Source organism: Phodopus roborovskii, unplaced genomic scaffold, assembly GCF_943737965.1.
Source record: "Phodopus roborovskii unplaced genomic scaffold, PHOROB, whole genome shotgun sequence".
In the NCBI taxonomy this organism is placed as follows: Eukaryota; Metazoa; Chordata; class Mammalia; order Rodentia; family Cricetidae; genus Phodopus; species Phodopus roborovskii.
In genome coordinates, this window is record NW_026126469.1 from 4,608,406 (window position 1) to 4,629,505 (window position 21,100).

The window sequence follows — 21,100 nt, forward strand, 5'->3', positions numbered from 1 at the left end:
ACCCTAAGAGATACACATGGGCCCCGAGAAGGGGAAAGGAACAAGATCTCCTGAGCAAATTGGGAGCAAGGGGGGAGGGGAGAGGAAGTTAGGAGAGAGAGTAGGGGAAAAGAGGTGGGGAGAGGAGGACATGAGGGAGCAGGAAGATTTGAGTCAGGGGAAGAATAGAGAAGAGCAAGAAAAGTGATATAATAGTGGGAGCCATTATAAGTTTAAAGAGAAATCTGGCACTAGGGAAATGTCCAGAGATCTACAAGGATGACTGACCCTAACTAACAATCTAAGCAATAGTAGAGAGGCTACCTTAAATGCCATCCTAGAGCCTTCATCTACTAGCTGATGGAAGCAGAAGCAGACACCCACAGCTAAATACTGGGCTGAACTCTTTGAATCTAGTTGCAGAGAGGGAAGAGTGATGAGCAAAGGGGTCAAGACCAGGCTGGAGAAACCCACAGAAACAGCTGACCTGAACAAAGGGAAGCTCATGAACCCCAAAAATCAGCATAGGACCCACCCAGATCCTTTGAACGTGGGTGTCAGTTAGGAGGCCTGGGCAGTTTATGGGGCCTCTGGTAGTGGATCAGTACTTATCCCTAATATATGGACTTTGGGAGCCCATTCCACATAGAGGGATACTCTCTCAGCCTAGACACAAGGGGGAGGGGAGGGCCTAGGTCCTGCTCCAAATAATGTGACAGACTTTGAAGACTCCATATGGAAGGCCTCACCCTCCCTGGGGAGCAGAAAGGGGATGGGATGGGGGTTGAGGGAGGACAGAGGAGGGGGGCGGAGGGAACTGGGATTGACATGTAAAACAAGCTTGTTTCTAATTTAAATTAAAAAAAAAAAAAAAAAAACAGGAAGAAAAAAAAATTCAGGTGTGGACCTATCTTTTAGCTAATTCTGCTTGAAAAAAAACCTCACAAAAACCACCTAGGGATGGATGTGTTTGACTCATTCCCTAGGTGCTTCTCAATCCAATCAAGGTGATGACAATGAGAAATAGCCATTACAAAAAAAGCAAGCAAACAAAAACAAAGAAATTATTCATCACAAATGCTGTGAACCTACACACATTGCACTTTCCTGTTTCCATTTCATCTTCTACAATTGTATAACAGAAATAATCATCTTCTCTACCTATGAAAAGGTTTGAGGCAATAGCAGTGAAGGAGATATAAAAAGTACAAAGTTTTATGTAAGATATTTTCATGATCATTATACTTTCATATGACATCTTTTAATTATCTCAAAGTACACATTCAAGTCTTGTTTTATGCATATAAGCAAATACCAAGCACTTGCCACAGAAAAAGAAATTCTCTTTCTTCCTTACCTACTTAATGTTCACCTGGAAAACTGGTATTCTTCAGGGCATCTGTGACTTTTTGGGGTCATTCTTGAAACAGTAAAAATAAGGCCATAGCAATGAAAGAAGACAGATAAAGTTGGGTTTTCAAGAATTCTATTAGAGCAGAGGGAGAAACACTCAGATACAGACACTTTGTTTTGGGGCCGGTGAGAGGCTCAATGATAAAAACACTTGCTGTACAGGGATAACAACTTGGAAAAAGAACTGACTCCCAAGGATTGCCTGTCGACCCCTATGCACAGAGCTTTTTTTTTTTTTTTAAGAGACTATTTCTTGAGGTCTCACAGTACTAAGGTGACAGAAATAGTCACTAAAGAACATCTGAGTCTAAGAATTTTAATAAACACCTGAACTGCAGATGTATAGATGACTATATCCTTAAAGTAATGGTAAAAATCAAAAGTAGACAAAGCTGCATGAAAACTGCAACCAAGCTTTTAAGTCAGTTCAATCTCTCCTCTGGACGAAGAGTATATGCCATCCAGGGCCTCCATAAATTCCATACACAGTATCTAGCATTCACTTAATTATTAACCACACAGAGAAGGATAGTAGAAACATCTACAGATGATTTATTACAGGTGAACTTTTAAATAGCTGTGACTGATAGCCTTAATAGACAAAATGATCAATTACACCCGAGAACTGAAATCTATAACTACAACAAAAATTAAGAGTTGGGTAGTGGTGGCACACACCTTTAATCCCAGCACTCAGGCAGATCTCTCTGAATTTGAGGCCAGCCTGGTATACAGAGCTTTCCAGGACAGCCAGAGCTACACAGAGAAACCGCGTCTTGAAAAACAAAAGATACCATTAAGTAAAGTAAGGAAAAGTAACTCGATCTAATTTGTTCTCCTCCACTTGCTCCATTGCTTAGCTATAATACCCTGCTCACATGGCTAACTTAACTACTGTCCCTTTAAGTAAGCAGGCTCAGCCTGCAAAGGAGGTCAGCCACTTTTTATAGTTATAGGATCACCACACAACTGCAGGCTGTGGGACACAATATGCAGTCTGCAACCTACAGAAAAAACAGACATCCACAGAGTTGTCCCTTCTTAATGCTATGGAAGAGTAGTCTAGTCTGAAAAACACTTCATAGATGTAGATGGTAGCACAGATGAAGATTAGAGAAATGTGTTGAGTGATGTAATTTGGGGAAAGAGAAGTCTGAAGTAAAAATGGGCGACTGCACAGTCATTTGTGCACACATTTATTTATTTATGTTTTTTCGAGACAGGGTTTCTCTATGTGTCTTTGGAGCATATCCTGGCTACTTGCTCTGTAGACCAGGTTGGCCTCAAACTCATAGAGATCCACCTCTGCCTCCCAGTGCTGGGATTAAAGGCATGCAGCACCACAGCCCAGCTCTGGATTTATTTTTTTAAAATCCAGAAGGTTAAGTTCAGAATGACACTGAAAATCAAGATTCAGCAATAGGATTTAGGTTCTAATAGAAGAATTAGAAAATTTACCCACAACAGACAATGGAAAAAATTATTAATAATAATAGGATTGAAGTGTTCTGATGTTTCAAAACTGTAAACATACAGCTTAAGCTTCTAGAAAGTATTTTATAAATATACCTGTTAGGATCTGTCTTAATTAAGGTTTCTACTGTGGTGAACAGACACCATGACCATAGCAACTCTTCTTATAAGGGAAAACATTTAGTTGAGGTGGTGGCTTTTTTCAGAGGTTCAGTTCATTGCCATCATGGTGGCGAGCATGTCACATGCAGACAAACATAGTGCTGGAGAAGTAGTTGTGAGTCCTACATCTTGCAGGCAACAGGAAGTCTTCTCAATGTCACACTGAGAGAAGCTGGAGCAAAAGACCACAAAGCCGCACCGCACCCCCCCCCCACTTCCTCCAATAAGACCACACCTACACTAACAAAGTTACACCTCTTACTAGAGCCACTCCCTATGAAATTATGGGGGCCAATTACATTCAAACTACCACAAGATCACAAGTCATTTTGTGGAGTTTTATGTAACTGATGCAACATGTAGAACTGTGTTGTACCATATACAAAAGTTTTTAAGTTCCATTTATTGGGTGACATGCTGACACACACACTTAATCTCAGCACTCTGAATTTCACGCCAGCCAGAACTACACAGTAAGACCCTGTCCAAAAAAAAAAAAAAAAAAAAAAAAAAAAGCAAAATGAAAACAAACAACCTCAAAACAGAAAAGCATTTATGTATTTATTTTGGGAGGAGGGGCAAACATGGAGGTCAGGGTCTGTTTGCAAGAACTTCTTTCCTTCCACTATGTGGGTCTGCCGGATTGAACTCAGGCCATTAGGCCTGGTGGCAAATGCCTTTAACAAAACAAAACAAAAACAAACAAACAAAAAAACCAAATGTACATTCACAAATGTGAAAAATTATTATTATTTAAAACATAACACCTCTTAATCAAAAGAAAGGAAAAGAAAAGAAAATGGAACTCAGAATGGAGGAAATACTTGCAATATGCAAACAGCAATGTGGCGGAGGGGAAGGAAGCTCAGTAAAGTGACTGCTACACAAGCCTAAGGGCCTCAGTTTGAGCCTCAAAAGCCATGGAAAAAGCAAAGCATGGGGGCATGTGTTTGTAACCCCAGAGGAGGCAGAAACAAGAGGATCCGTGGTGCTTACTGGCCAGCTAGCCTAGCCAATGAGCCAGCCCCAGGTATCAATGACAGTACCCTCTCTCTCTCTCTCTCAATCAATCAATCAATCAATCAATCAATCAATCAATCAATCAATCAATGTGTACAGCTCCTGAGTGATCACAACCAGTGTTGACCTCTGAAATCCAAACATGTATGCACTGCACTACACACACACACACACACACACACACACACACACACCCCACACAAAACACATCACAAACAAACAACTTCATAGCAAGAAGTGGCAAAATCAAGTGTGGCTGAGTAGTAAATTGTACTACTAGTGTGAATTCCATAAAATCTAATCACTTTGGGGACCTCTGAAACTTATGCATTAATTACTAGTGACACACCATTCTGTTCTTAGGCACATATACACCGAAGAGAAATGTGTACACACTAAACACATTCAAGCACATACCTTTAATCCCAACCCTTGGAAAGCAGAGGCAGGCAGATCTCTGAAGTTTGAGGCCAGCCTGGTTTACAACAGTGAGTTCCAGGGCAGCCAGAGCTACACAGTAAGACCTTGTTTGAAACAACAACAAAAACCTGAAATGGAGAATAAGGGTTGGGAATGTAACTTAGTGTGGTACTTGCCTACCATGCATAAAACCCTAAATTAATCCTCAGCACAGCACAAACTGGACATGGTGACCGGTCTTTTATCCCAACATTTACAAGGTAGAGGCAGGATGATCCACAGATCAAACTCATTCTTGGCTTCACAGCAAGACTGAGACCAAGCTGAGTTACATAAGACCTTGTCTCAATACATTAATAAGAAAATAAAAAGGGCCTAAGAACTGGCAACAGATCATAGACAGAAAAAATAATTTTATCATATACTATATTAATACTATAGTGAAGATGAATCCAGAGCCACACAGAGAAACTCAATAACAAAACAAAGCAAAAACCAAAGCAAACAAACCTAAGTAATGAAAGACAAAGCAGAAGTATAGACAATTACATAGACAACTACAAGTTGTCTTTCCAGATCCCTTTGTATTAAAGACAATTTCTAATGCTCTTTGAAAATATCTTTTTTATTGTCAATGATACTATGTCCCAAAGTATTACTTGAAAATATCATCAAAAGGGATGGGAGCTGGGCCTGGTAGCATTTGCATTTAACACCAGTACTCAGGACACAGAGGAGGCATGTGAATCTGAGTTTGAGGCCAGTGGGACCTTGACTCAATCAAGCAAGCAAAGCAAGGGACTGAAAAGATGACTGGCAGTTAGGAGCACTTACTGCTTCTCTAGAGGACCTCTTTTTGGTTCTGGGTTCCCAGCACCCAAGCCAGGCAGCTAACAACTATTCCTAACTCCAGCTCCAGAAGGTCTAACACCTCTGGTCTTTGCAGGCATCTACACACACAGGCAACAAAATAATAAAAACAAAACCCCAAAATACTAGCAAAATGTTATCACAGGCAGAATGTCAAGAACATGTTGGTGACTCTTGTTTTTAAAAAGATGTAGGGCATTGATTCTCCACCTGGGAGTCAAATGACCCTTTCACCTAAGACCACTGGAAAACAAATATTTATATTATACTCATAACAGCAGTAAAACTACAGTTATGGGGTAACAATGAAAATAATTTTCTGGTTGGGGGTCACCACAATAGGAGTAGCTGTATTAAAGGACAAAGCATTAGGAAGAGTCACCAGGGTAGGGGATCCAATCAGGATCCTCATACACACTAGGCAAAAATGTCCTATCACTGAGCTAAATCCTCAGTTGTTCCCACAAAAGTTTTAATACAGCAGTTAGCTGTTTTGTCACAGATGTGATAAGTGTCCATTTTTCTTTTTTCCTTTTGAGATATGGCCTTGCTCTACAGCCCAGGCTGGTCTCTTTCCTCCACTTCCTAACAGCCATGTGCCATAATAATGGCCTACCATCATAAATTTTGACCCTGAAGGAAAAATTAACTAGTGGGAAAGGTCTAAACTTGAATGTATTTCTTTTTTAAAATCATCTGATTCAAACAATGGAACAGAAACAAAGATGATTTAATGGAAAAAAATATATGATTTTTTTAGGATAGGTTTTAGCACTGCTAGACTGAAAATCAAGCAAACACTTTTGTATCTGCTGAAGCACAAGACCTAGATTTGGATCTGCTAATTTCCAGGCCAAAGTTCCTCCAGTAGCTGTCTTCAAGGTGCTTCTCAAGCTTTGGCAAATATATACAAACACCTCCCTCCAAGTAACTCACATTTTTAACTGAAGAGAAACGAAATACAGTCCTTCAAAGTAAATCTGCCAATGATACTACCTGACCTATTATTTTAGTATGCATTTCTTACTAACATAATTAAAATGCAAGCTCCAAACTCGTTAACATTTGATACATTACCAGCAACCTAATGCTTAGATAACAATCTAGTTTTGCTAATTCATAACAGAGTACTACATATACCCATCATGGTTCTAACTCCTTCAGTGTGAAATTATTGTGCAGCTTTTTCTAAAACAAAACAACCCAAAGTTAACTTTTTTTTTTTTTTTTTAAATAAAATGGGCATAGGCATGTGCACACACCAAAGCATACATATATGTGGAGTTCAGAGGATCCACATGGGTCTTAGGGATCAAATTTAGGTAGTCAGGATTATGCCTGCCAAGCCACCTTACAAACTCCAATGGCTTATTAGGTATTCTGTAACAGTAATGAGAAAAGAGACAAATATACCAGTTATTCAGCACTCAACACTTTACCAACACCAAGTCCTCATAACATACAAGTGCTGGATAATTTTCCAGGGCTACACATAGGTGGATAAAACCCTCACTGCCCAGAAGAGACACCATGAACAAGATGAAACGCTGGAGTAAGGGCCCCAGCCAGGCATCAGAAACATCAGCCTTAGAAAACATGGTCAAGAATGTCTCACAATTTGTGTTTTGTTGCTGTGCTGGGCTTTGTTTTCCCAACCATAAGAATGTCTCTGGTGGACTCCGGGGATATACTCAAAGGGCAGAGTGCTAGCTGAACAAGCATGAGGACCTGAACTCTAATTCTCAGAACCCACATAAAAAGCCAAGCATGACTGTGCATACCTGTAATCCAAGCACTTACAAGGGAACTTCTAGAGCTTTCTGGTCAGCTAATCTAGCAAATGAGACCAAGTTCAGTAAGAAAAAAAGAAAAAAGGAAAGAAAAAAAAAAAAAAAAGATAAGGCAGAGATAGGTGACTCTCTAGTGACTGCTCAGTCTCTTGAATTATGCTCATTAAGTCAAACTGCCTCCTCAAAGGTGAGTACAGCAGAGGAAGACTCCTGACATCAACTTCTGACCTTCACACATATGTACACAAACACCCAGGAATGACTCTTGAGCTGGCTGTAGTCATTGGTGCCTGTAATCCCAGTACTCGGTAGACAGAGGCATGGATTACAAATTTGAGGCTAGCCAAGTCTATGTACAGTAAGGCTAGTGAGTTCTTAACCTAATGCAATTTTATTACTTAAATATTTTAAAAAGGAAAGAGAATGAATGTGAAACTAGGCAAATTAAGACAGGTTTACAACTACAGTCTATCAGTAGCTGTGGCAGATTCCATAACACTCCACCTTTTAGTTCCTAATATAGGTTCCTAACTGAGAACCTGCCCTAAAACTTCCCTGCTGCTGTGATAAAACACCGTGATCAAGACAGCTTATGGTAGTTTATTTTGGTTTATGGATTCAGAAGGGTAAAGTCCACTATGGCAGTGGCAGCATGGCTGGAATAGCAAGCTAAGATTTCACATCTTGAACCACAGCAGGAAACAGAGAGGTCACACTGGGAATGGTACCATGTTTTAAATTCTCAAAGCCTGCCTCCAGAGACCGACTTCTTCCAACAAGGTCACAGCCAAACCTTCCCAAACAATGCCACCAATTGGAAACCAAGTATTCAAATACACAAAGTCTATGAAGCACATTTTCAGTCAAACCACAGGGACCTTGGAGAATAATCCATTTCACTGACCTTTTTTCTCCAAACTTATTTGCTTATTTGTTTGTTTTACATCCTGGTCAGCTTCCCCTCCTCCTCTCCTCTTAGTCATGTGTGAATGTTAATAGATGAATGAAAACAAAAAGCAGGGGAGAGAAAGGATAGGGAATAGAGAACAAGGAAAGGCAAAATTAGTATTGCTTCAACAGGGAGGAATATGTTGCTCATGTGACATTTTCCATGAGGTAAGGCTCTGAAAGCTCTCAGAAAAGGCAGCAGTTTGAAAACCCCAGACAGAACATACACAATCCCTTCATTTTTTTCTTTTGGTCAATGAAATAGAAACTTCTAACTTTGTTGTTTGTAGCTTTCTCATTTAGTGTTATGCTCAGATTCCATAAAGCCTGGAGTCAAAACCCTGCTGGCATCTTTCTCCTTGCAGAGCGGGCCATTTCAAAGCTCAGGTGGAAACAGAAGCAATGAAGCTACTAGATATATTTTTAGGCATTTCTCAGTGTGGGAACCCAAAGGGAAAAGGGAAAAAAAGCAAAGGAGAATTCAAGGAAAGCATTCAAGACAATGTTTTCTATTACTTATTTCTATGTATCTGTGTTAGAGGACAGTCATCTCTTTGAAGCAGGGTCTTTTTCTGACAGTGTGCAGTATACTCCAATCTGTCTGGTCCATGAGCTTCTGAGGTCATCAGGAGTGTTCTAATTACAAATATATGCTACCATGTCAGGTTTTTACAAAGATCCAAATTCAGGTCACCAGGTTTGCAAAAAACTTTTAAAAACTTTTACCCACTGAGACATTTCCCCGGCCTTTAACTTTTTGATTTTTATTTTTAAACCCCTCCTATTTTTCTTTTAATTGTTTTTGTTTTTTGAGACAGGGTCTCACTATGTAGACAAGGCTGACTTTGAACTCAGAGACTTGCCTGCCTCTGCTTCCCAATGTTAGATTAAAGGTGTGGGCTGCCAGACCCAGCTTCAACTGCTTTTTAATTAATAAGCACATAGTTGCTGGAGAAACATGGATACTTTCACAAGAACCTTTATAAGAACTGAAAATAATCCAAATAATTTATGAAATAGTGTAACAGTAACAACTAACTACCAGGGGTACCTTAGAGACTTTATCAAAAATTTTATAATCTAGACTGCTGAGAAACACTGTATTTCTGATGTTCATGTGGGCTGGCCTCCTCATGTCTTCAGGCTCTAAATATGACCTAAAATTTATTAGTTTAGCAACTAAATCTGAGTTTCTGAATCCCAGGCTGGGTGTGGTGGTATACCCTATAAACCTAGCATTTGTGCCAGAGATCAGGACTCCAAAATCATCCTCAATTAGAGTAAGTCAGTGGCAAGCTTGAGCTACTAGATCCTTTCTCAAAACACACAAAACAAAAATAACAAAGCAATTAGAAGATACAAACTTTATCAGAAACTGCAGAAAAGGCCATCCTTTGATGAGTCCCAGTCATCTACAACACCAAGTTCAAACAAACTTCCAGCTGTTCCAAGTTCACAACTTTCTCCCTAAGGTGTCCTTTATTGTAGCTGTGGCACTCAGGTTCTCTAGACCACATGGGCTATTTTCATGCTGCTGTGCCTTTGTATGCATTATTTCTCTCTACCTAGAAAGCATTTTTAAAGGTAAACTACTCAACACTAAGTTCAAACACCTGAAAGGCCTTCCATTACCCAGCCCTTCATATATCCTTCCTGTACTGTGTGTTACTGCCCAAATAATCCTATTCTGACAAAATTATCATGCAGGAACCAAGTGAATCCTGTGTATAATAAGCTCTTTCTGAGCAAATGACTTTATATGAACAGTTTTAAGGAAGGTTAAAATGAGAAAAAATGAGTAACATTTTTGTTACTAAAGTCATTATTTTCTCAACTTCATCCTCCTTCTGAGTTCCAGCCATGATGTCCTCTCAGGGTTCAGGGCTAGAGGTTTACAGCAATCTGGCTAGGCTAAAAAAAAAAGTTTTGAGGGTGAAAGGAAACAAACCAGCTCTCACACACATTCCCCTCATGGCTCTTTATTCTTTAAAAAGGGGGTTCTTTCATCCCATAAGGCCTCCAGTTTATATACTCAATACAGATAAAATTGGTAATTCTCTGACAACAGCAAAGATACTGGTCATGAACCAGGTCAGAACCAGGAAGGCAGGGTTTAAGGGTGCTTGCTGGTCTTGCAGAGAACTCCAGTTTAGTTTCCAAGTAACTACATCAAGTGGCTCACATAGCCTCTTTACTCCCTCTTTTGACTTCCAAGGATAGACATGGACAGAAGAACGGGGACAGACACATACAGAAATCATTTTTTGTAACTGAACTTAGTCATCTTAATAGTCAACCAAGTACACAGCCTCCATTTCTCCATTCTTGTCTCTGCCATTCTTCCATACAGCTTACCAGTTCTCAGCTTTCTCCTTGCAGTGATGATTTTATTCCTCTTGTAGTACCTCAGTGCTGCTTACTCATACTGGGACCATGAACCCCTCTGAAAAGCTACTGAATATTATACTAAAAATATGTTTAAACATGCATGTTCATAATTTTAAGAAACCAATGCCTCAAATAATGATCTGTGCTCCTCCACTCAAAATTTTAACTATTACTCACTGTATACAAAGTTTTCTTTCTTTTTTCCCCAAGACAGGGAGGGTTTCTCTGTCCTGGAACTCACTTTGAAGAATAGGTTGGCCTCAAACTCACTGAGATCAGCCTACCTCTGCTTCCCAAGTGCTGGGATTAAAAAGGCGTGTGGCACCACTGCCCAGAGAATTTTCTTTCTTTTCCTTTTATTTTAAGATTTATTTTTTTCTTCTGTGTTTTGCCTCCTTGTATGTTTGTGCATCATGTGCATTCCTGGTACCTGAGTAGCCAGGAGGTCAGATCCCCTGGAACTGGAGTTAAGGGCAGTTGTGAGCTACCATGTGGTTTCTGGGAATTGAATCCAAGCCCTCTCTGCAAGAATAAATGCTCTTAATGCTGAGCCACCTCTCCAGCCTCTGTGTGCAAAATTTTCATCATTAGCTCTTGCTTCCTTGTTACAAATTTCAAAATGCTTTCTGTATAGCCACGATTGGCCTACAAACTTAACAAGATGGCACAGAAAGAGATCACCCTTTCTCCCTGGTAAACCTGCTGTGTGCCTGTGCCTAAAGTACCCACTCTTGGATTAGGTCCCCAATACTAAGCCTCATCTCCTTAGCTCAGCAATCTTCAAACCTAAGCCCACCTTTCTTGGATCCTTACTTTTAACTACCATTGCTTTGCTTCTGCTCTTCCCTTATCACTTCTGCTCTTATCACTTCTGTAAGAGCTCCTCTGACTGATTCTGTTAGTGTACGGTGAAATGGCCTGATTTCTGTATCACTACCAAAATTAAAATTTGATCATGACTCTTAAAAATATCACAGCTTTTTCAATGAACAAACCCTCCAGTTTTCAACCATTTTCTAAGATTGAACAGCTCAGACTGTTACTTGTCCCTACTATCTATCAAATCATATCTACTCTTAAACATCCAACTCAAAACCTAGTCTTTTCCTTAAAAATTTTTTTTTAATTATGTGTATTCATATGCATGCATATATGTGCACACATACAGGTACCCACAAGAGGTCAAAAACATCAGATTACTTGGAGCTGGAGTTACTGACTGTTAGGAACTGAATTCTAGTAGGAACTCTAAGCTGAGCACCCACCACCCAATCTTATCTTTTTGTCTTCTACATAATAAGGAAGGGGAACCTAAACAAAACAGGCACAATTTCCAATGAACTACTTTAGGGAAAATCCTCATAAAGAATAGCTGAAAATCCCTTAAACAATTTTTCATGATTTTTAAAAAAATTTTTTATGTTGTTTATGTACACAATGGTATTTCTATGCACCACATAGTGCAGATGCCCCTGGAAGTCAGAGGGTCACCTAATGGGATCTGAAGGTGTTCTTAACTGTTAAGCCATAGCTTTTTAAAAGATCACAACTATTCAAGCAGGCATTTAAGGCCAAGACACCCTCCATAAACCAGCACTGAACAAATGCTAATGACCTATAATTTAAAATATTCTACACATACTAAGATGTTATCAACCTGGAAATAAAAGGATGGATCCAGGATTCAAATTCCAATTACACCTGCTTTTTTTTTTTTTTTTTTTTACGGTCTCCCCCCCCCCTCCCCCAAGACAGGGTTTCTCTGTGTAGCTTTGGAGCCTGTTCCTGGATTGGAACTCACAGAATGCATGCCTCTGCAGGGTGCTGGGATTAGAGGTGTGTGCTACCACCACTACCTGGCCTGCATTTTTCTTAAAATTTGTATTTTTAAGTTAATTTATTTCATACATATGGGTATTTTCCTCAAATGCATGTCTAAGGAGCATCTGATCCTCAGACTGGAGTTATTGATAGTTGTGAGCTAGGTGGGTGCTAGGTCTAGAACCCCCAAGCAGTAAGTGCTCTTCACTGCTGAGTCATCTCCCCCAGCCCCTAAATTTTGAATTTTAAAGAGAACTTTGCACAGCAACCAAAAACTTCAAAGATCAAGTAACTCCACAGCAGCAGTAGAATCAGAATCTAAATAATCCAAACAGAGGTGGTGGTGGGGGGGGGGGGAAGTCAAACTGATACATCCTCAATTTTTTGTGCCTATTTAAAATAAGCTAATTTTAAAAAAAATAAATGAAACTATAACAGGCAATCTTAAGTATAATTAGAGAGTTACTGGCATGTAGGTGCAAGAGCAGTAATATGTGCAAGATGATGTGATGGGGGAAGTACTTTTTCTCCATTCCTTTATAAGGTCGTTATTTAATTGTGACCTAATTTAATTTGTTTTGACTCCCAAGACCAGATCACTTTTACCTTCATAGTTGTGAACTGTGAATGCATCTTTTTAAAAAAGTTAATTATTCTACCTAGTTAAGACACTTGGTGAAAAAGTCATCTTTCCTAGCATTTCTAAAATTATGACCATTCAAATTTGAATGCATTTCTTAATAGAAACTATGCTAAAGATTAGAGATTATTAATAACATCAAAGAAAGGCATGTGTAATGACTGAAGAGCTGCAGCATTTAAAACAGGATCTGTCCATAATCAAAACCTGGTTCTAGTTCTGCGCCCTTGGGAAAGGACTTCCTTTCAATACTTTATCTGAAAAAAGGGTATCTTTCCTCAAGATGGCTATCCAGATAAAATTAAACTATTCAGATAGCAGAGTATCTCAGAGGCCTTCAATAAATTAGTTTTCTTCATTTAGCACAAAAGACACAAATTTAGGGGTAAGAAAATCTACCCCCCAAGTTTTCAATGAACAAAACACAAATACTTGCTCTAATAAAAACAATACACCTCATCATTCCACAATCAGGTGAGAAATCCTGCAGGTGACCATGCAAGAACTATTAGGGCTGAAAGCATTCTTGATGCTAATGAAGGAGTAATTTAAAATCAAATTAGGCCCAATTCCAAATAAATCTTAGTAACTCTTAAAAGAGTGATGCTGGCTTATCCTTCCTGAGATGCAACCGCTACGATATTTAAATCCATTTTAAAACTTCGAGATTTAAATGTCCTCACAACCAACGCTCGTGTCCTTAATGCTTATTAGAAAGCCTGAGTAGGAACGCATCACTAGCCACTGAAGATTATTTTGTGAAAGCTGCTCACGTATACACAGGGAAGGGAAGAAAAATATTTTGGTGTTCAGCACACAAGCCGAGGATTCAGGCTTGCAAAACTACGGCCGCCTTCACCACCACGATCAAGCATATGATGGAATTCCTGGTTTTACGATCTAATGTCAAAAGAAGGCGACTATAATGCTATAAATTAGGGTACACGGTGCACTTCCGTTCCCGTCCCAAGGGAAAAGACTCCAAAGTACGAGCTTGAGACCAAGTCATCGGCTCCTGGCCTCAGTCTGGGGTGCCTCTCCAACGGCAAACGAGGGTCAGCCCCGGAAGCCCCCCAGCAACAACTAAGTAAGCCTCGACGAGCTCCGTGACTGTGGGGCAAAGAGAAGCAAGGGGTACAGGTCGCTGCAGAACGCGAGGCCAAGGCGCGGGAAGGGCCGCGGCTGCGTCCAGAGCAGCCAGGGGCAGAGGCATGGGATGACCGGGTGAGGCCGAGCTTGCAAATCAGACACTCACCAAACCATGCCGTAGGCGCCCTCTCCGATGTAGGAGAGGTTGGTGTAGCGCGGCCCCACGTCGAACACCTGCCCGCGGACCATCTCCGGGCCCGCCGCCGCCGCCGCCGCCATGTTGGCTGCTTAGTCGCCGCCGCCGCGCTGGGCTTGACGCTTCGCGGCCGCCGATCGGCTTGTGCAGCGCCTCCCGCAGGGACCGCGCTGCCACCCGTGTAGCCGCCGCCGCCCGCGACCGGGAACGAGGAATGAAGACAACACAAGAGAGAGAACTGACCGCCAGTCGAACCACTGCCTGCCTTCCTGCCTGACGGGCGGGCAGCGAGCGGGAGGAGGGAGGGGCTGGCGTCGAGGGGCGCTGGGGTGGAGTCAGCGGCGTACGCGCTGATTGGCTCCTCGCGGCGCTAGGCGGAGTCTCGAGGGCCGGCGGAAGCAGCGAACTGAGGCAGGAGCACTGCGGCTGCGGGGGAGGGCTGTCACGTGCGTTTGGAGAATCGGGCGTTTGGGTTGGTGGCCCTTGAAAGCCGGGTTGAAGCCTGGGCGTAACGACCCCACAGTGTGTCCGACCGCTGTGCCGGGCCCAGAACGAACTCATGTGGAACCAGGAACTTGGCGTGAAACCGGAGGACTCACCATATACCAGGCACTACCCCCTGAGACAAGCCTCTAGGAATCTGTGGCCCACACTCTGATGAACTTAGACTACTACCAAATGGGACAGAAACCAAAAAGCATGACCCAGAAAGATATTTTCATACTTAAAAAGTGTGAGACATAAATGGAAATCAAAACACAAGGCATTGAATCCCCTAATTAGAGGTTTGTTCAAGAATACTGGCTGAATACTCACAGGGTTGGAGCCAGCTACCCTTCTAGGGAGATGAGACAGACAAAATACAATACTTAACTGTAAGTACTGTGAAGAAATAAAAAGCGGAGGGAGAAAGACTAAATTCAGGGACTAGACCCAGGTGTTGTGTAATAGTTTCCTGTGAGATGGAAACATACTATCCTGCAGAGAAATTCCTTAAACGGGAAGGTAAACAACAAAAAAGGAACTTTGGAGCCCTTGAAACCGAGCAGATATACCAGGCTCCTGCTTGCTCTAAGCAATAAAAGCTTAGAATCCCTGTTCGATGAACTCCACCGAACTGTGAAGAAGACTCTCAGCCAAACTGTCTGGAAGAAGCAGCAAACAGCCCTCCTGCCTGGAAGAGGTTCAGACCAATAGCTGGATGAATGCTCTTTAACTTTGCTGGTATCCATACTTTGGTGTGTCATGATCTATCTTTAGTGACTAGGTGTGTGTTGTGTCTTCCCAAGAAGCGTTTTGTCACACAACACTAACTTGGTACAGATGTGCAGAAACCCAAAAGGGAATACTGAAATACAGCACAGTTAGAATTGCTGAAACATCTGAACAAGATTTAGAAAAAAAGGTGATGTTGTGGGTCAGAATCAGTCACAAACACGAATAAACTGAAGAATAAAGTTGGAATTTTATTTTGTTTGTTTATTTATTTATTTTAGTTTAGTTTTTTTGAGATAGGGTTTCTCTACATTGCTTTGCAGCCTGTCCTAGAACTAGCTCTGTAGACCAGACTGGCCTCAAACTCACAGAGACCCACCTGCCTCTGCCTCCCCTGTGCTGGGAATGAAGGCGTGTGCCACCACCACCCGGCCTAAAATTGGAATCTTACGGTAGGTTGATGCCAAGAAAAGCAATGGTAAGATAGTGAGTGATACAGTTTGTCTCTCAGGTACTTCCCTGTCATCCCTGGACACAGACTCCTCTGTGGCCAACAATGAGATCTTAGACATCAATAAAGATCAATTAGGCAATCTCAAAGACAAAAAAGTAAATGTCTACAAGAGCTAGTTCCAGGACAGCTTCCAAAGCTACAGAGAAACCAAGTCTCGAAAAACAAAACAAAAGAGTGTAAATGTTTAAAAATAAAGAGAGGAACTGGAGGTGTCCCCTCAGTAGAGCTCATGCTTAGCCTATGGCAGGCCTTGGATTCATTTTGCAACACTAAAGGAACAAAATCCTACAGGGGAAAACAAAGCACTAGAATTTAAAATTAGTCCTTTGAGCTGGGCGGTAGTGGCGCACACCTCTAATCCCATGACTTGGGAGGCAGAGGCAGGTAGATATCTGAGAGTTCAAGACCAGCCTGGTCCACAGAGCTAGTTCCGGGATAGCCATGACTATTAAAAAAAGAAACCTTGTCTCAAAAAACAAAGACAAAAATTAGTTATTCAAAATGTATTAGGCCACTCAGCAGAATCCTTTTTAGAAGACAATACCATGGCTCTATTAAGATTTTTTTTTTTAAGACCAGGATAAATGGATCATACAATGAAATTAAAACCACATTAACCAACAAGAAAGTAGCAGTTGAGTAGACAAGACCTGATGACATGGAAGAGCAAGCCAGCAGTGTACAAGGAGGACACAAGAAAAGTTTACAAAGTCACAGGATTCCTTAGGAAGAAAATGACCTAGAATAGTAAGTAGCGTTTGCCCAGCCAGGTCTCCACAGTAAAACCCTGTCTTTAAAAGAGAGAAAGATGATAATAGACAATGGTACCAATTCAAACTATACAGATCCCAAGAATAAAACTGAGGGAATCAATTAGAAGGAATAGTTATAATGCAGGGAAACTTTCCTCAGTATAAAAGTAGAAAATTCAGTTGATTCACTGGGTTCCAGAAAATAAATAAGCTGAAGCCAGCCTGTCTTAGCTGCCTATTCTACTGCTGTGTTCAAATGCTCTGACAAAAGCAGCTTAAGGGAGTCAGAGCCTATTTTGGTTCACAGTTGGAGAAAACAGTCCATCATGGAGGCAGGAACTTGAGGCAGCTGTCCACACTGTAGAAGCAGGAAGCAGAGAATGATGCTAATACCCCCACTCCACCCCTTTAAAGCATAGCCTAAGACTGCAGCCCAGAGGATGGTGCTCTCCATAGTTAAGGTGGAACTCCCATCTTCCATTAACAGGAATTACATAATCTCTCACAGTCCTGGCACTTAGAAAGTAGAGGCAAGAGTTTGAGGCCACCCTGGTCTACAGAGTTAGTTCCAGGACAGGCTCCAAAGCAATACAGAGAAATCCTGTCTCGAAAAAACAAAAACAAAACCAACAATAAAAATATAGAAGACCAAAAAACAAAAAACCCTCACAGGCATGCTCATAGCTTGTCTCCTAGATTCTAGATTCTAGATTCTGTCAGTGACAGTATTAACTATCATACAATTTCTTTTTTTTTTTTTTTTTTTTTTTTTTTTTTTGGACTTGGTGTATTTATTTATTTTTTACTTTTGTCAGTGAGGGTACAAGGATGGGAAGATAGACATGGAAGGAATGGGAAGCTGAATGTGATCAGGGTAAGTTGTGTGACATTCCCAAAATAATCAAAAATATTATACTACAGTTGATATTATTGTACCTAGAATAGGGCTACTGTTGTCAGTGGTTTAGCAAATAATTTCTTTTTTTTTATGCATATAGAGTATTTTTTTTTTTTTTTTATTTAAAAAAATCAAAAAAAAAAAAAAAAAAATTTATATACAATATTTGGGGATTTGGGTGTTGTTTTTTCCTAAACTACTCCCGGGGGGTAGGGGGCGCGGGGGGGGGGGGAGAAAAAAAGAAAAATATCCTAGTTGTGGTCTGTAGGGCTGTGTTGTCTGGTGGTTGGGATGAGAGGAGCAGCTGTTCTTTTTTTGCTGGGGGGGGGGGGGGTCCCAAAATCAATTGGAATGGAACCACATCCAATTTTTTTTTTTTTTATAAAAAAAAAAAATATACTACTTTTTTTTTTTTTTTTTTTTTTTATTTAAATTTTTTTTTTTTTTTTTTTTTTTTTTTTTTTTTTTTTTTTTTTTTTATTTCTTTCCTCTTCCCCCCCCCCCCCCCCCCCCCCCCCCCCCCCCCCCCCCCCCCCCCCCCCCCCCCCCCCCCCCTCCCCTCCCCCTTTCTCCCATGCACTCTAAACACCCTCCCCTCCCAACCCCCCACCACAATACAATATGTAGGGGAATGCCATCCAGCTGGGGTCATGTAGATCTGACAGGTCCTGTGAAGTAGGGACTAGGGCTTCTCTCCTATCTCTAGAATAAGGCAGTTATCCCTCCATGGGGGATATGTTTGCAAAGTCCTTTTGTGCACCAGGGATACATCCTGGCTCCACTGTCTGAGGTCTCTTAGACTGCTCAGACCTTCTGGCTGAGACCCATATTCAGGGGGGTCCGAGTCAGACCCCTGTTGGCTTCCCAGCTATCAGTCTAGTGGCCCTTAGCTCCTCCTTGTTCAGGTAAGCTGTCTCTATGTACTTCTACCGCATGGTCTTGTCCTCTCCATCTGCTTCTGGGTTCTAGTTTGACTCAGTGTTTATGTATGGGTGTTTGCTCCTGTTTTCAACAGGCATTAGTTGAGGACTCCATGGAGAAGTTAGTTGTTGATCTCACTCTCCGGGGAAGGGCATTTATGATAGCCTTTCCACGGAAGCTGAGATTGTTAGTTGGGAGCAGTCTTGTAGTTCCCTCGACCTTTCTTTGTGTTCAACTTTATCTTCAAACCAATATTGGCTCCCTCTTTTATGTTCTCTCTCTCTGTCTCTGTCTCTCTCTCTCTTTCCTATTTTCCATTCCTAACCAGGCTCAATCCTCCTGGTCGCACATGCCTTCCTCTCCTCCCTCTCATTTTCTCCTACTTCTCTCTCCATTAGCTGTCCTCCCCCACTATACCTGAGGTCTGGGGGACTTGTCCCTTCCCAGTTCTGTGAGGGACTTTATATGAATCTCTTAGAATACAACTTGTATCCTAGTTCCTCTGGTGATGTGAATTATAGGCTGGTGATCATTTGATCTAGGTCTAAAATCCATATATGAGTGAGTACATACTGTGTTCCTCTTTTTGTGACTGGGTTACCTCATTCAGGATGGTTTCTTCAAGTGCCATCCACTTGCCTGCGAATTTCAAGATACCATTATTTTTTTCTGCAGAGTAGTATTCCATTGTGTAGATGTGCCACATCTTCATTAACCATTCTTCAATTGAAGGGCATCTAGGTTGCTTCCAGGTTCTTGCTATTACAAATAGTGCTGCTATGAACATAGTTGAACAGATGTCTTTGTTGCATTGATGTGAATCCTTTGGGTATATGCCTAAGAGGGGGATTGCCGGGTCCTGTGGTAAACTAATTCCCATTTTCCTGAGGAACCGCCATACTGATCTCCAAAGTGGCTGTATGAGTTTGCACTCCCACCAGCAGTGGAGGAGTGTTCCACTTTCTCCACATCCTCTCCAACATAAGTCATCACTGGTGTTTCTAATTTTAGCCATTCTGGCAGGGGTAAGATGGTATCTCAAAGTTGTTTTGATTTGCATTTCCCTGATAGCTAAGGATGTGGAGCATTTTCTTAAGTGTCTTTCAGCCTTTTTGATTTCCTCCATTGAGAATTCTTTCTTCAGTTCTGTACCCCATTTTTTAATAGGGTTATTTGGTGTTTTGTTGACTAGTTTCTTGAGTTCTTTGTATATTTTGGAGATCAGCCCTTTGTCGGATATAGGATTAGTGAAAATCTTTTCCCAGTCAGTGGGCTGTCGTTTGGTCTTGTCAACTGTGTCCTTTGCCTTACAGAAGCTTCTAAGTTTGAAGAGGTCCCATTTATTAATTGTTTCTTTCAGTGTCTGTGCCCCTGGAGTTATGTTCAAGAAGCGGTCTCCTATACCAATTTGTTCAAGGGTACCTCCTACTTTCTCTTCTAAGAGGTTCAATGTGGCTGGATTGATGTTGAGGTCTTTGATCCATTTGGACTTGAGTTTTGTGCATGGCGACAGACATGGGTCTATCTGCAGTCTTCTACACACCCTCATCCAATTGTGCCTGCACCATTTGTTGAAGATGCTGTCTTTGCCCCATTGTATAATTTTAGCTGTTTTGTCGAAAATCAGGTGTTCATAGGTGCGTGGATTAATATCAGGATTTTCAATTCGATTCCATTGGTCTACCTGTCTATTTTTATGCCAATACCAGGCTGTTTTCAGAACCAAAGCTCTGTAGTAGAGCTTAAAGTCAGGAATGGTGATGCCTCCTAATGTTCTTTTATTGTATAGGGTTGTTTTGGCTATCCTGGGTATTTTGTTTTTCCATATAAAGTTGATTATTATCCTTTCAAGGTCGGTGAAGAATTGTGGTGGGATTTTAATGGGGATTGCATTGAATCTGTAGATTGCTTTTGGTAAGATTGCCATTTTTACTATGTTTATCCTACCTATCCAAGAGCATGGGAGGTCTTTCCATTTTCTGGTATCTTCTTTAATTTCTTTCTTTAGAGTCACAAAGTTCTTATTATATAGATCTTTTACTTGTTTGGTAAGCGTTACACCAAGATACTTTATGTTGCTTGTGGCTATTGTAAAGGGTGATGTTTCTCTGATTTCTTTCTCTGCCTCTTTGTCGTCTGAAAAAAATAGGGCTACTGATTTTTTTGAGTTTATCTTGTATCCTGCTAGTTTGCTGAAGGTGTTTATCAGCTGTAGGAGTTCCCTGGTAGAGTTTATTGGGTCGCTTATGTAAACTATCATATCATCTGCAAATAGAGACAGTTTGACTTCTTCCTTTCCAATTTGGATGCCCTTGATCTCCTTTTGTTGTCTTATAGCATTAGCTAGAACTTCTAGTACGATATTGAAGAGATATGGAGAGAGAGGGCAGCCTTGTCTTGTTCCTGATTTTAGAGGAATTGGCTTAAGTTTCTCTCCATTCAGTTTGATGTTGGCAGTTGGTTTGCTGTATATTGCTCTTATTATGTTTAGGTATGTTCCTGTTATCCCTGACCTCTCTAATACCTTTATCATGAAAGGGTGTTGAATTTTATCTAAGGCTTTTTCTGCATCTAGGGAGATAATCATATGG

The 21,100-nt window shown here is 41.1% G+C and overlaps 1 protein-coding gene across 2 annotated transcripts in view; it reads right to left on the reverse strand.

The window, feature by feature from the left end:
• Mapk1 (mitogen-activated protein kinase 1) overlaps positions 1 to 14,520 on the reverse strand; it is a 56,093-nt gene extending 41,573 nt beyond the window's left edge. For both annotated transcript variants that reach the window (XM_051191122.1, XM_051191121.1), the window contains exon 1: positions 14,180 to 14,520. In XM_051191122.1, the coding sequence (XP_051047079.1) occupies positions 14,180 to 14,292 (113 nt within the window). In that variant the 5' untranslated portion in view covers positions 14,293 to 14,520. The remainder of the gene's footprint in view (positions 1 to 14,179) is intronic.
• Positions 14,521 to 21,100: the final 6,580 nt, after the last annotated feature.